Source organism: Heptranchias perlo, chromosome 21, assembly GCF_035084215.1.
Source record: "Heptranchias perlo isolate sHepPer1 chromosome 21, sHepPer1.hap1, whole genome shotgun sequence".
NCBI classification, from domain to species: Eukaryota; Metazoa; Chordata; class Chondrichthyes; order Hexanchiformes; family Hexanchidae; genus Heptranchias; species Heptranchias perlo.
Genome location: NC_090345.1, coordinates 41,342,700 through 41,356,953, shown reverse-complemented (window position 1 = coordinate 41,356,953; position 14,254 = coordinate 41,342,700). Strand labels below are relative to the sequence as shown.

The 14,254-nt window shown below is 41.3% G+C and overlaps 1 protein-coding gene across 1 annotated transcript in view; it reads left to right on the top strand.

Annotated features, from left to right (window-relative positions):
- pcdh15b (protocadherin-related 15b) overlaps positions 1-14,254 on the top strand; it is a 591,688-nt gene that overhangs the window by 203,801 nt on the left and 373,633 nt on the right. The window contains exons 8-9 of the mRNA XM_068002764.1: positions 11,683-11,791; positions 12,008-12,120. Of these exons, the coding sequence (XP_067858865.1) occupies positions 11,683-11,791; positions 12,008-12,120 (222 nt within the window). The remainder of the gene's footprint in view (positions 1-11,682; positions 11,792-12,007; positions 12,121-14,254) is intronic.

The window sequence follows — 14,254 nt, the reverse complement described above, 5'->3', positions numbered from 1 at the left end:
ATGTAAGGAAGGTAATAGGTTAAATGGAAGATAGTATTGGTATGTGATGCACCTTTTCCTTAGAATTGCAGGGGGCAATTTTGAAATGCCAGCTGACCATTTTCCGACTATAAAATGGGCTTCTGGTCAGTTAAAAATCAGTGGTGGGGGGGGCTATCTCGGCTGCCCCATTGACACTCATACCTGATGTAATTTTTAGGCAGACCTGTAGATAGGTGAGGTGCTCGCCCATATGTTTTAGGTGGGAGGGTGCTTACATATGGCAAATCGAAGTCCTATGCTGGTTGTAAGAACTTCATTTGCAATTTTCCATTACAAATGGATGGAGTGTGCGCAATACCATCTCTACCAGGTGGGGAATGGCTTAATTAGTGGTCCTTAAAGGGAGTACTGGTGACCTCTCAAAACAAAAGGGCCCAGAATTTGTGGAGTCAGGAGAATCTGCTACCCTATGCTTTGCCACTTGGCATCACCCCTAGGTCTGGCCTGTCAGCGGCTCAGTCATAATGCATTCTGGGCACTGAGGCTCCACAGGAGCAGGGTGAAAATGACAAATCCCATGAAGCATCTCTATCCCTCGTGCACACGATTTCCCCACATTCTTTTCTACCTTATTGTAATGTGTGTTGTGATGCACTTTTGGTATTGTGGTTCCAGAAGCATACAGTTAAAATGCAATTAGGAACATTGGAACAGGTGTAAGCCATTCAACCCCTCGAGCCTGTTACGCCATTCAATTAGATCATCTGATCTGTATCTTAACTCTATTTACCCACCTTGGTTCCGGAGCCCTTAATATCCTTGCGCGTTAATGATGCATCTCTCACACACTGGGCTCGATTTTACCAGGCCTGCGGGTTTCCGGCGGGTTGGGTTTCGGGAGCGTGGTCAACACGCTTGGTGAAATTAGTGGGTTGCCCGCGCGATCGTAGCAGGCATCACACTAATAGGAATCAATTACCTGCTCCTCCGGGGTCCGCGCCGCTGGTCTGCGTGTCGGGCGGGCTGCGCATGCGCAGTATGATCTGTCAGCTGGAGGCTCTCTAGTTAAAGGGGCAGTCCTGCACTGACAGATGCTGCAACCAATGGAACAAATTACAGCATGGAGCAGCCTAGGGGGAAGGCTGCTCCCAGTTTAATGATGCCTCACCCCAGGTATCATCAGATGGGGTGAGGAGGAGGGGGAGGACAGAGATCTTCCACCCGGCGGGCGGGAGGAAGCGGCCTGCCTCTGCCACCAAGAAGGCCTGGCTCGAGGTGGCAGAGGGGGTCACCTGCGCCACCAACATATCGCCCACCTGCATACAGTGCAGGAGGTGCTGCAATGACCGCAGTAGGTCAGCCACAGTGAGAACACGAAGTCTTTCCCCTACACTCTGTCTGCCACAACACTGCCCCCACCCCACATCTCCTTCGGCACCGCCAACACTACTCTGTCACATCACCCTTCATACCCACTCAAACCCCATCCTCATCTTACCTCCACCTACTCACCTCGCCAGTACTCACCCCGCCACTAACACGCAACCCAATCCTCATATAATCTCATTGCTCTATCCCATACTCACCCTCTCGTGCATCTCCCTCACGGCCAGCCTCACTCAACCTGCCACCACCTGTGCTGCAGCCACAGGGCATGCATCACATATGTGCAGTAGGCAGCGTAAGGCAAACGTGTCGTGAGCATGAAGGGGGTGCACAAGGGTGTCTGAGGGTTTGCCATGGGTGTTACCTATATTGAATTTCAGAGCAACAAACATCACACATTACATTGGCACCATCACTGCCATGTCTCCGCGAATCCTGTCCGTTGTGTCCAATAATGCCCGCTCCTGGGTATCACTATGAGGACCCACCACTGATGACACCCATCGTGTTACTGCAGAGTAGGTGCAGGTGTATTTGCAGGGCTCGTCCGCGCAGACGACTGAGAGACATCGGCGGTGTACCCGGCTGCACCCTGGAAGGATGCGGAGGAGAGGTTGTGGAGGGCAGTGGTGACTTTGACAGCGACAGGTAGGCAGTTGGTGCTGGGGCCAGCCAGGAGCAGTTCGGCATGAAAGAGCCTGCAGATCTCCACGACTACATGTCGAGCGAATCTGCGCCTCCCTGTGCACTGCTGCTCGGAGAGGTCCGGGGAGCTGCGCCTCGGTCTGTGGACCCTGTGGCGAGGGTAGTGCCCTCTGCGATGTGTCTCTCTCTGCGGTAGCCCTCCCTCCTGCTGTGCAGGTGGGCGTGCAACAACACCGTGTTGGGGGGCTCCACGTCTCTGCGGCGGACAGCGTGGACTGCGAGGCTGCTGGGGCTGGTCATGCTGTTCGTCCTCCGAGGGTGTCCACGCACCACCCATCTGGCAGGTGTTGGTCTGAGGGGTTGTGCAGGGTAGGTGGGTGGTTCCCCAGACTGGGGCTGCGGTTTTGTGTCGGTCTGTCCTCTGGCTTGGCGGGGGGTGGTGGGGGGCAGGGGTTGCCCTACGTGACGCAGTGGCCTCCTGCGTGGGTGAGGGCTCTCCCCCGTGGAGTGCACCTTGTCACCTGCCACAGGCTGCTGGCTGCAACACGCCTGGTTGGAGGGAGACTGTTTCCCCCGGTGTGTGATACACTCTGCGATGAAGGTAAAATCCCACACTTCCTCTTTTGACAGCTGATTCAGCTCATTAAATGACCTCAACAAGCAAGGTAAGTACTCTCAAGTGGAACCCCGCTGGCTTTAATTGCCTGCGGGATTTCCACCAGCGGGGGCCACGCACGCAGCCCCGCACGTCATCGGGGAACCCGGAAGTGGTCGGAATCGCAGCGTGATCCGGTCACGTGACCCAATATCGGGATTTTCGGGGCCCCCCCGCTGGAAACCCGCAGGAAACCCGACGCTAAAATCGAGCCCACTGAATTTGTCCACACCAGCTGACAATCTCAACAACCAGGTCCCAGGCAGATTTTCAGCTAAAGTCCCAGGCTCGAGACAGAAGTGCGAATTATTTTGTACGAATTTCTACCATTAAATACTCAATTTAAGAGTCATGTTTAGTGCTTTTTTTTCTAGAAATGTGCATTTTTATGTGTCCGCTATGTTATAAATGCTGATTGATCTGTAGTGGGGTGATTTTAAATCCCAAGAATGGGTGGGTTGGGGGCGGGTGGGAGTTGAAAATAGTTGTTTTTTGGGTTGCGACCGCAACCCAGCTTTACTTCCAGGTTTAACGTCGGTGCGTAAAAGTACAAGCTTCCCACTGGGAATGCAAAGTCTGAAAATTTTGCTGTTGCGACACAATAAAACTGCAATTTTCAACTCTCATCCGCCCCCAACCCACCCATTCTTGGGATTTAAAATCACCCCCTATATGTTCATTTGAGCAAAGAAAGAAAATGACAGTCAAAAAAATAAGAAATTATTTGAGCAATTGAATTAGCCAGTTTTGTGAATCCTGCTGGTTGCTGAATAGTAGCTTTGAAAAATAAGAGATTTGATTGCTGTTTTCTGGAGGTTACTCATTCCTTCTTGGTATTGTTTGCTACTTTTTGAATCATTCGCATTTAGTCAATTAGATTTTTTTTTGGTAACTTAACAAATACATAGTTATTTGAACCAATCACAGTTTTTTGCCTTACGAACTTGAAGCTCTGAGATTGCACTTTCAGATGTGATACCTTTGGAAGGTGTGTTGCATCTAACATTTGTCTATTGCAAGACATTTAATTATAAAGATGGAAAGGTATTATGCAGAACTGATTGTATATTTAATTATGGCAATTCCAACATGAGGCACCTCTATAAAGTACGTCTCCTTCTAATTAAAACGTTTCTTTTCTCACTTTTCAAAAACCTAGGTGTTAATTGTATGATTTATCTCAATTAGTGTTAATTGTATTCAGGTAGTGGGTATGAATTGGGGACTCTCTCGTATCCGCTTTATAGGAGAGCTTATCTAGTGTGTGGTGTGTGTGTAAGGGGAATCTGTGAATAAAGGCTTGGAAGCAACTGAAGACCAGGCTCTAGTATTCCATCCTTCACCACCGGGCTATCCAATTTTAACACTAGGCACTAAAATTCTGCTCGAGTGACCTCTCCAGAAACACTCATTTTATTTCCTCAGTACTATTCTCCATCGTGAAACCAGAGGCATGCAAACTTACATACAGGGTGTTTCTAATGACGTCACTCGATAACGTCCGGTGGCCATGTTGGATTATGTGCTGCCTTTCTGATCACATTAGCAAACCAACACCAAATAGGATTGCTGAGGTTTTTAAATAATTTTCTTGACTAAACAAAGATTTTGATGGGATGTGAATTTTTTTTAATATAAAATGTAAATAATTGTTATTTATGGTTGTAGCAGTGAAGAAGTGAGATGCTGTCTTGACTCCCGTCCAGTTTGTAGTTGTGAGACTTTGCACAATTCGCCAAATTTGGACTGGCAGACTGCAAATCCCCCATTATTGCTGTGTTCTTTATTCTGGAGTAAATCTAATAACTTTTCCACCAAGTCAAGAATAGAAGTGCAACATTTTATTTACCTGGTTCAGCAGTTTGTTGTAGAACCCTATGTCTAGCTGAAGTTTACATCCAGCTGACCTGCTGGGGCTGCGTTAAAAGGTTACCGATTCGTTTTCGTTAGTGCTGCTCAACTCATACACTGACTGAATTTTTGCATTCTTGAAATTGCAGGCCTACTGGTAGTTAATAACTAGACAGTGCAATCTTAACATTTGTTGTATTTGTAATAAAAGTTTGTCAAAAGAATGCAACGTCTCCATCTTCATAGACCAGCTGGAAGATTTATATTCCTGTTATTTCTCCAAGAACAGTGACTGGATTTTTTGGCAAATCTTCTATAAGATAACATTTGGTACAGTCACTTATCGGGTGGTCGGTTGAACAAAGCTGTGGTGAAATTATCTGCAGAACATGTTTGAAGTTAAATGGTTATTCAAGCAATATAATACATGTAATAAAATCACAAGTATCCCTATGTGTTAATTAAATTACATCTTTATTCTGAAATTGCAATATTATTGTAAATGTAATGAGAAATGCAATAGGTTTATATTTAAGACTCGGGTTAAGTGTTTCAGTTTAGTAAAATAACAGCTAATCTGTACAGTAAAGAATAGACATAAACAATTCTTTATTACAACCATATAGAACAGTCACAAGATATATATCTGATTGCTTAGTTTAGAAATGTAATTAGCACCAATTTTCTGGGGAAATATTTACATAGTGTACAAGTACATTAATATAATAAAGGTGACATTTTAAGGTCTATTTTGTGATTTCTTGTTAAGTACATTGTAACCATACAAGCCTATTACTAAAACTTAGCCTGTACATGATTTTTCACAGTTCTTTATAAATCATATAAGACACTAATTGAATTTATACTGTGTGAGCAAAAAATATTTTTCTAATCAAGTAGTTGCTGCAGGGATTCTTTCCTAAGCGTATTAATTTTAATCACAATGTAACAAAATGAAATATATAAAGCATAGGAATGAACAAATACTTGAAATTGAGCTCAGTTCTGGGCGTGCGATTGTGAATAAATCTCTACATTTTTCGCACAAATGCTGATTGTCCCGATCTGTACAGCACGTGTCAAAACACAAGAGCTGAAATGAACTGTATTCTTTTATACAGTCTTCATCTCCATTTTCCACTCGATTAAGCAAGATATATTACATTTTAAAAAAAATATAGGATTACTCATTTGCGGGTGCCCTCCCCGCAGGAGTATGAGCAGTTCAACCCACAAACTCACACCAATCCGAGGGTTGGGTACAAGCATACTCCAATACACTTGTACTCTAACATAGAGCATCACATGATCTGTGATGCGTATCAGGAACACCTTATTCAGAGAGTAATCATGTACAGGATGAACTGGTTGTTAATTTGTGTTTGGAAAATCTTCAAATCAGCCGTTCTGGTAATTTGTCTTGTTTTTAGTCTGTGGTGAGATATATTCATTTCAGGTGCTGAATTATGTACCTAAAACATATCTAACATGTTGAACATCTTTTTAGCAAGGATCTCATACAGTAGGCATTTAACACACACCTGCAAGAATCAATCCAGATGTGTTGGAGGGTTTATTGGGCCCTCGTTCTTCAAATATATAAACACAAATGTCAAATTCTCTCTGGATAAAGAAGAGCATTTTATAATCTTAAAATCCAGTTGCACTTCAAGATTCTTAAATATTATCAGCAATAGGAGGACATGGACAGGTTAGTAGATTGGGTCATTAGATGTCAAATTAAATTTAATGCAGAGAAATATGAGGTTTTGCATTTTGGGAGGAAGAATCGGGGGAGGAGATATGCACTAAATGGTAAAACTTTAAAAGAAGTAGAAAAGCAGAAACACTTAGGAATTCAGATAAACAAATCTTTAACAGTGGCAGGTCAAGTCGATAAAGCTATTTTTAAAAGAGAGTCTGTTAATGTAATAAATGTACTGTAATAATTCATGGAATGGAAATCCCATCATTACTTTCTTTACAGAACTATTCAGATGCTTTATGAATTTTAGAATTTAATTACTTATTGAAGTCACTAAGGAGGTGAAAATCTGCATATTTAAAATTTGGTCCTCCTACAGATGTAGATACACAAAGAATTTATGTATCTGGCACTTTATGCAGCATGAAACGAGTCGTGACTCCTATTGGAAACAAGCCTTGTATGAATGTGCTGGGGAGGAACCTTGGACTTTACCCCTCCCTCATATTTAAAAATGGAAATCAATCATCCATATTTTTGATGCACTTGAATTCAGTCAGTATTCCAGTCGGTAAATTAAAAATTGTAGCATGTTATGCAATCATATTTTGTGGAAATTTTGATCAGAGTTCAGGATATCTTAAACTATTTCTGTGAAGACATGTTTATGTGACTCTTCTGTATTCTTTTGAGTTTTAAATAACCAAGAGCTCAATTAATTAAAAGATATGTTTCCTTCCTATGAACTGTAAAGTGTGGTTTCCAACGTCAGTGGACAATAGTCTCTATTCTGTTACCTGCTGTCATCAGTCATTGAAGATTATTGTCTCTCATTATCAATCAGTGTGACTGATGAAAACTATTTTCTCAGCAGTTTACCTGCTCCTAAGCTCCTGCCATTGACATTTTTTGGTTGGCCAAAAGGCCCGGGGTCAATTACTGTGTAATTTTCCATAAGCTCTTGGCATCTTCCTTTGATGCTGTGACTGAGATTGGAAACTCACAGCGGGAGTCATAGTGGGTATAAAGGAGCATCCTTCTCCTTGTTGCCAAGGGCACTTGTGTACTAATGCATAGCAGCAGCATACTGTCCTTTCACTAACATCATTAATTAATTGCCTAATTTTAAGAGTAGAGCAGAACTGAAAATGCTTAATGCCCTTTTTTTCCTTTGTCTTTTAAATATTTGGAGGAATGCAAATTAGGAATTATTGACAGACATGCTTTGAAAACTATAGTGATAGGAAGTGATGAAAATTCAAAATGATTAAAATTTTTTACTCATTGACAATTATTTTGTTCTAATAAGACTAAGTTGGTTGCATCTAGTTTTTTTTTCTTTGTACTGGAATTACTTTGTCATTATTACCTTACTCTTTCTCCCCCACTCTTCAACTACACTTGCCCGTGGCCTGTTTTATGATTGTTTAATTTGGAATTTTCTTTCACTGCTCTGTATGAATCTTGTGTAGAATTTTACTTAACTGGTGAAGGGAGATCATCATCATGCAATATTTATTAAAGAGGAAGCTCCGGTAATACATGAGTGTGTGTCCTTTACCTTATGCCAAGATTAAATTGGCATTGGGAATGTTGCTTTATAGGGAAAATAGGTTCTAAACTTTAAAATCAACTTGAAAATATTAACAAATTTACAACTTTTGGTGCCCAGTGATCACTGTGATGAGATAAGGATTTCCAAGATTTTTTTTTAGTTCCTCACACTGCACAAGGTTTGGAACATGCAACCTACACATTTTGAGATCAATGTTGATAATGGATGTATTCATTTATCATTTGTGTCATTAATCAGATTGTTACCATAAAATTAGATGTCTAGTTATTGAAAACCTTACAGAGGTTTTAAAAATACCAATTAGAACACTGATACAAATGAGGCATATTGCCCAACTGGGCAAATGAAATGTCACACTGTAAAATTCAAACTTCTACTTATCAATGAATATACTTTAATATAGGTATATTTATTGAATTTTGTGAGTTATGTGTTGACTTTTTGTAAGATTACAAAAACTGTACTAATGGGCATGATTTTATCGAGGGGGCGGAATTCCTGACGGGAAACCCAGAAATACAGATTTCCCAGATGACCGTACGATTTTGACGTAAGGACGTCATTTTTTTTTAATGGTTTCCCACCCGACAGGCCGGCCTGATTGACAGGCTGGTCTCAGTCGGATGGAAGAAGAGGAAGGAAGAGGACGTGAACAGGTAAGTGTTAGATGGAGAGGGGTCATCGGGGGGGAGGGGGCGAGCTCAATCATCAGGGGAGGGGTCGGTGATCACCGGGGAGTGGGGGTCTGTCATCGGTGGGGGTGGGTATCAGTCTTCGGGGGTCATTGGGGAGGAGGGTCAGTCATCGGGGGGGGGCTCAATCTCCGGGGGGTGGGGGTGGGGGGTCATTCTTCAGGGATCAAGGGGATTTGGGGTCAGTCATCGGGGGGTTGGGGTCAGTCATCGGGGGGCTTGGGGTCGGGGGATCAGAGATGGTGGGGTGGATCGGAGATCGTGGGGGGGGCGGTGCGGAGATCGTGGGGGTGGTCGCTGCAGGTAGGCTTGTTGGGCCTGGGGGAATCACTTCTGCTCCTCCAGGCCCACAAGCTGTGCTATAAAGTCACTTACCTGCAGTTTCAAGCTCCTTGAAAGCTTTTACTGACCAACCCGCCTCCTGAGAGTGGGTTGGTCGCCCGCCCCTCGTCCCACCCCCGTGAAAGCTGGAAGTGGGCATGTTGGAGGCGGGTTTTTCCCATTTAAAATCATGCCCAATTTTTTTGTAAAGTCCATTATTTATTGTAGTCAATGCTTTTCATAATGTTAAATAAGCAAAGTGATAAATGCTATCTCAATGTTACTTGCTGTATTTTGCATTATGTATCATATTTTGAGCCACTTTGTACCATGTGCCACTGTTAGATTTGGATTCTATTACATCTTTTGGAAAAACATTGCTACATTTAAGATCAAGGGTTTGTCACAATTCTACTGACAAAATGACTTTTAAGTCTTTTTTTGTATAAGCTTTCACATATCATGCACGCTACCATTATTTATAAATTGCTGCTGATTTGTATTTTCTATAGATTTCAAATTAACTATTGTAGGTTTAGACATGCTACAGTTCAGGAAAGAGATGTACTTCAGAGTTCATAGTAGGTACAGCACAGAAGGAGGCCATTCGGCCCATCATGCCTGTGCCAACTCTTTGAAAGAGCTATCCAATTAGTCCCGTTCACCTGCTCTTTCCCCATAGCTCTGTAAATTTTTTCTCTTCAAGTTAACTGGCATTATATTAGTTTTATATATTGGTTGAGCACACAATGTTTTGGAGATTTTGGTTCAATTGGCAAATGTTGTGTGACTTCTGTGATGAGTTAAGAGAGGACTTGGGAGCATCAGGCTCTCACCATGTGTGGCTTGCTGGTCAAACTGAATGTTTGTCCTCATCTACTCCATTATTAGAGTAACAATGAGTATGTAATTCCCAAAGTCCATCCTCGAGTCACTGCTGCCTTTCTCAAGAATATGTCCCACCATGTCCACTTTTCAGCATCAGCACAGCAGCAACCTGAGAGATATTCTTTAGTATCCCACTGTCTTGGAACCTATTGACCAAGGGTTCTCACCTATCGTGGTTCCTGCTGAGATGATATATGATGCCACTAACACTAACAATGATATCAGTATCTGCTACCCTGGCAGTACATCCAACTCATTTATCCTTGCCAATTCAGGACCATTGAATCAATTTCTCCAAGTAGGATTGACTACATGATGCCTGTTATGTAGGGCTTAACATAAGGAAATTGGGTCTTTTCTCTAACCGTATTTAACTAATATATGGCCAGTCACCTCTTATAGGAGGCAGAACCAATGCTTTGAAGTCACAGGTCATGACCCCAGTGCCAAATCCATAAAGATGTGCTTGAAAGATGTACAATTGGACTCATAATAGCACAAGCACCATGACTGACTGTGGTGGGGAGCTATGTGTGAATGTGGGGTCAGGACAGAAATGAAAATACAGGCACACTGTTTCCAATAGCATGGTCTGCTGAGTCTCACTCAGTTTTTCTTTGGTGTACAGCTAAAGAAAAGCTTTAACCAAACTGTCATTGGTTTATATTTATATAACGTCATTACTGTATAAAAAAAATCTCAAGGCAATTCACTGAATATGCATGTAAAGAATGGAAAATTGATGCCGACCAGTAAAGGAGAGATTAAGAGTGATGACCAAAAGCTAGGCTTAAGAGATGGGTTTTGGCTAGGTTTCCAAAGGAGGAGAGGTGGAGACATTCTGGCAGGGGATTCCAGGAGGTAAAACCAGAGGTCAGACAAGAAAATAACCCTGCACAAGTTGTTTCTGAAGCGAGTGTACCAAATGTTTTCATGCAAAAGTTTACATATTAAACTGTAGTATTTTTCATAGCATCATGGTAATCCTGATACAGAAAGAAACAAACAATTGTGGTGCTGGATCCCACGATTGAATCCAAATTAAACTTGCTAAACATAAATTTGTGCAGTTGCATGTAGATTTATTCAGATCAATATGCTCTTTAGTCTTTTATTTCCAATATTGAAGATAAAGAGATAATACTTTACTCTTAAAAGATTAGAGAACTTTTTATTTCCTTGATTCTGGAAGTGATCTTACTGAATAGGAAAATAGATTGGATTACTTTGTTTGGAATTAGGCTTAGGAATTTTAATCACAGTTTTAAAATGGAAATTCATTATACAAACATCCTCTACCTCAAATAACCATTTCTTTTTAAATGTATTTTGAAATATCCTGCTTCCAGAACATAATACCTCACTCGACTTAACAGAAACCTACAAGATTTGAATATAATTAGAGAATGTACATGTAATTAGTTCCAGTAGAACATTGTCAGATTGCTGTTCTGATGTGGTCGGTACAACTTTAGACATTGGAACATAGTTTTAAAAGAGATCCAGGAGAGGCTGGTGGAACACCATTTTACTTATATTTGTTTAGATATTCAAAGAAAAAGTATATTTTCAAGCAAACATTCTTTGTGACTATTTGTGGGTTTTGTAAGAATTTTTTTGCAAAGTTCCAACATTGTAAGAGATTTCATTGTTGCACCATTATTGCCTTTTGGTTAAAAAGTCACAAGCCTATTGTTACACAGCACACATGGGCTTCAAAATAAGTCAGCCACAAAAACAATTGAAAGGCTATTTTGGCTAGTTGAGAGTCTCAAATTATTCCTTGAATGCCGTCCTAAGATTCTTAGCAAACAGTGCATTGATGAAAGGCTTGACATTGCTGCTCAGTTTTCTACAGAAAGCAATAAAAATGGATATCTATGAATAAATTATTAAATGCAACGGAATGATAGAAGCATTATTAAACTTTAAGATTTTTCTTTAAAAATAAGATTAATTTGTTGTTTCGCTTTATTTTCAGGCAAGGATAAACCCGGTGAATGTTACGCCTCGAATTTTAGCTGTTGATCAGGACATAAATATTAAACCAACTGATGATCAACCAGGGATTGTCTACAGCATTCTTGTCGGTTGGTAACTGTGAAATACTCTGATGTTTGTATTGTCCAGATTTGTCATCTGGATTTATAATCATATGTAACAAGGCGCTGGATTATAGTTTTAGGAATCATTTAATCATTTCAGTATATTAGCTAGATAAATTGTTTCCTTCAATTGACAGTATTAAATGCTATGCCAATCACTTTGAGGAAATGAATCATACAAATTGTACTGTTTTGTTTAAGGTACGCCTGAGGATTATGCTAAGTACTTCTCTCTGAATAATATCACCGCGGAGCTCTACCTCCTAAGGCCAATAAACAGGGATTTTCATCAGAAATTTGATTTGGTTATTAAGGTAAATTCAAATTAATTATTGTTATGTGTCAAGTGTGCTGTTGAATACACAATATTGCCAGAAAGGAACTGGGATAATATGCAATTAATATTTATCTATAGCAACACAAAATATCCATCTCGGCAGAGATTGGGAGCTACATAAAAGTAAATGTTATGCGCTATAGAAACTTATTTTACCATAATACTTAGCGTTAATGGTTTCCATTTATGTATTTACTCTGCACTTTAAATTATTTTTCATTTTCTGATAGTTTCAATTTTTTTAAATTCGTTCATAGGATGTGGGCGTCGCTGGCAAGGCCAGCATTTATTGCCCATCCCTAATTGCCCTTGAGAAGGTGGTAGTGAGCCGCCTTCATGAACCGCTGCCGTGTGGTGAAGGTTTTCCCATAGTGCTGTTAGGAAGGGAGTTCCAGGATTTTGACCCAGCGACGATGAAGGAACGGCGATATATTTCCAAGTCGGGATGGTGTGTGACTTGGAGGGGAACATGCAGGTGGGGTGTTGTCCCCATGTGCCTGCTGCCCTTGTCCTTCTAGGTGGTAGAGGTCGCAGGTTTGGGAGGTGCTGTTGAAGAAGCCTTTACGAGTTGCTGCAGTGCATCCTGTAGATGGTACACACTGCAGCCACGGTGCGCCAGTGGTGAAGGGAGTGAATGTTTAGGATAGTGGATGGGGTGGCAATCAAGCGGGCTGCTTTGTCCTGGATGGTGTCGAGCTCCTTGAGTGTTGTTGGAGCTGCACTCATCCAGACAAGTGGAGAGTATTCAATCACACTCCTGACTTGTGCCTTGTAGATGGTGGAAAGGCTTTAAGGAGTCAAATGGAATTTGTGGTGCTGAGAAACTGTGTGTTTCTTAGTTTTATAAAAAGAGTAAATTGTCTTCAAATGGGGGTAAATGCTATATAGCAGTTTAAGACCAAAAGGAGCCAGGGATTTTGAAGGGCAAGTTAAGTTGAAAATCTTTGTTACTGTTAGCATGGAGCGAAGTAAATTGCCACTGATGCCAATCGAATTGTCTGATCAAGAATGTTGAGGCAGAAGCTCTAACTGCAATGATTGGCAAGCAGACTTCTATGATGATCAGACTGTAGGAAGTCTTTGTTATGTTTTACAACATGGTAATAACTGGGCAGGATATGTACTACATGAATGGCGTTGAAAAAACTAAGGATGAAGTTGAAAGAGACCTAGCAGTCTCAGTAGACTCAACACTCAACATGTCCAGCTAATGCAGAGCAACAATCAACAAAGTCAATAAAATGTTGAACTACATAACCGTAACAGTAGACTACAAGTCAGAGCAAGTCGTAATCAAACTGTACTGTTCAGTTCATGTCACTAAGAAGCAAGGGAGACATTCAAATGCTGGAGGCAGTGCAGAGAAGAGACGCAAGGCAGATCCCTAGTATCTGAGTTATGAGGATAGACTGGAGAAACTTGGGGCTTTTCAGTTAGCAGAAATGGCAGAAGATGATCCATTGGACGTGGAGGCTGATGGGATAGGTGGTGAGGACAAGGGGTCCCTGCCATCATCTTGGGAAGGGGGAGAAAGAGTAAGAACAGAGATCTATAAATATAGCAAGGGTGACCAGGAGTGTTCTTGAGCACAGAAGACAAAAAACTTTGGTGGAGGAGAAAACAGGACATTAAGAACCTGTTGAAGAAGGTTGAGTTGTTGAGCAGATATGACAGAGACTGAGAAACCAACAGAAAGGGATAGATGGTTTTCAAGAGGAAGAATAGGAAGAAGCATAATCCAAGTAAGCTTACCTCCGACATTTCATTAGGTCTCAATTAAATAAGACACTTTACACTGATGCTTTTACCTGCTATATAATCAAACGAGTGTTTGATGTGTTGTAAAGTTGAAAATATTTTAGAATTTTTTTCATTGCTTAAAACAACAGTATTGGTATTGGTCCCATACAGTGGTTTGAATGAAAACATAATAGAAAAAGAAGAATCATCTTGAAGATGAGTGCTTATATTTGTGGTGCAACCTTACATAGTCATTAATTAACTAATGCTGCAGCTATCAGAGCAAATGTATTTAATTAACTTTTAGACAGCTGCTGTTTCAATGCAAGACTGATCAACAAATCTGACTCTCATTGTTTCGGTTCATCAGT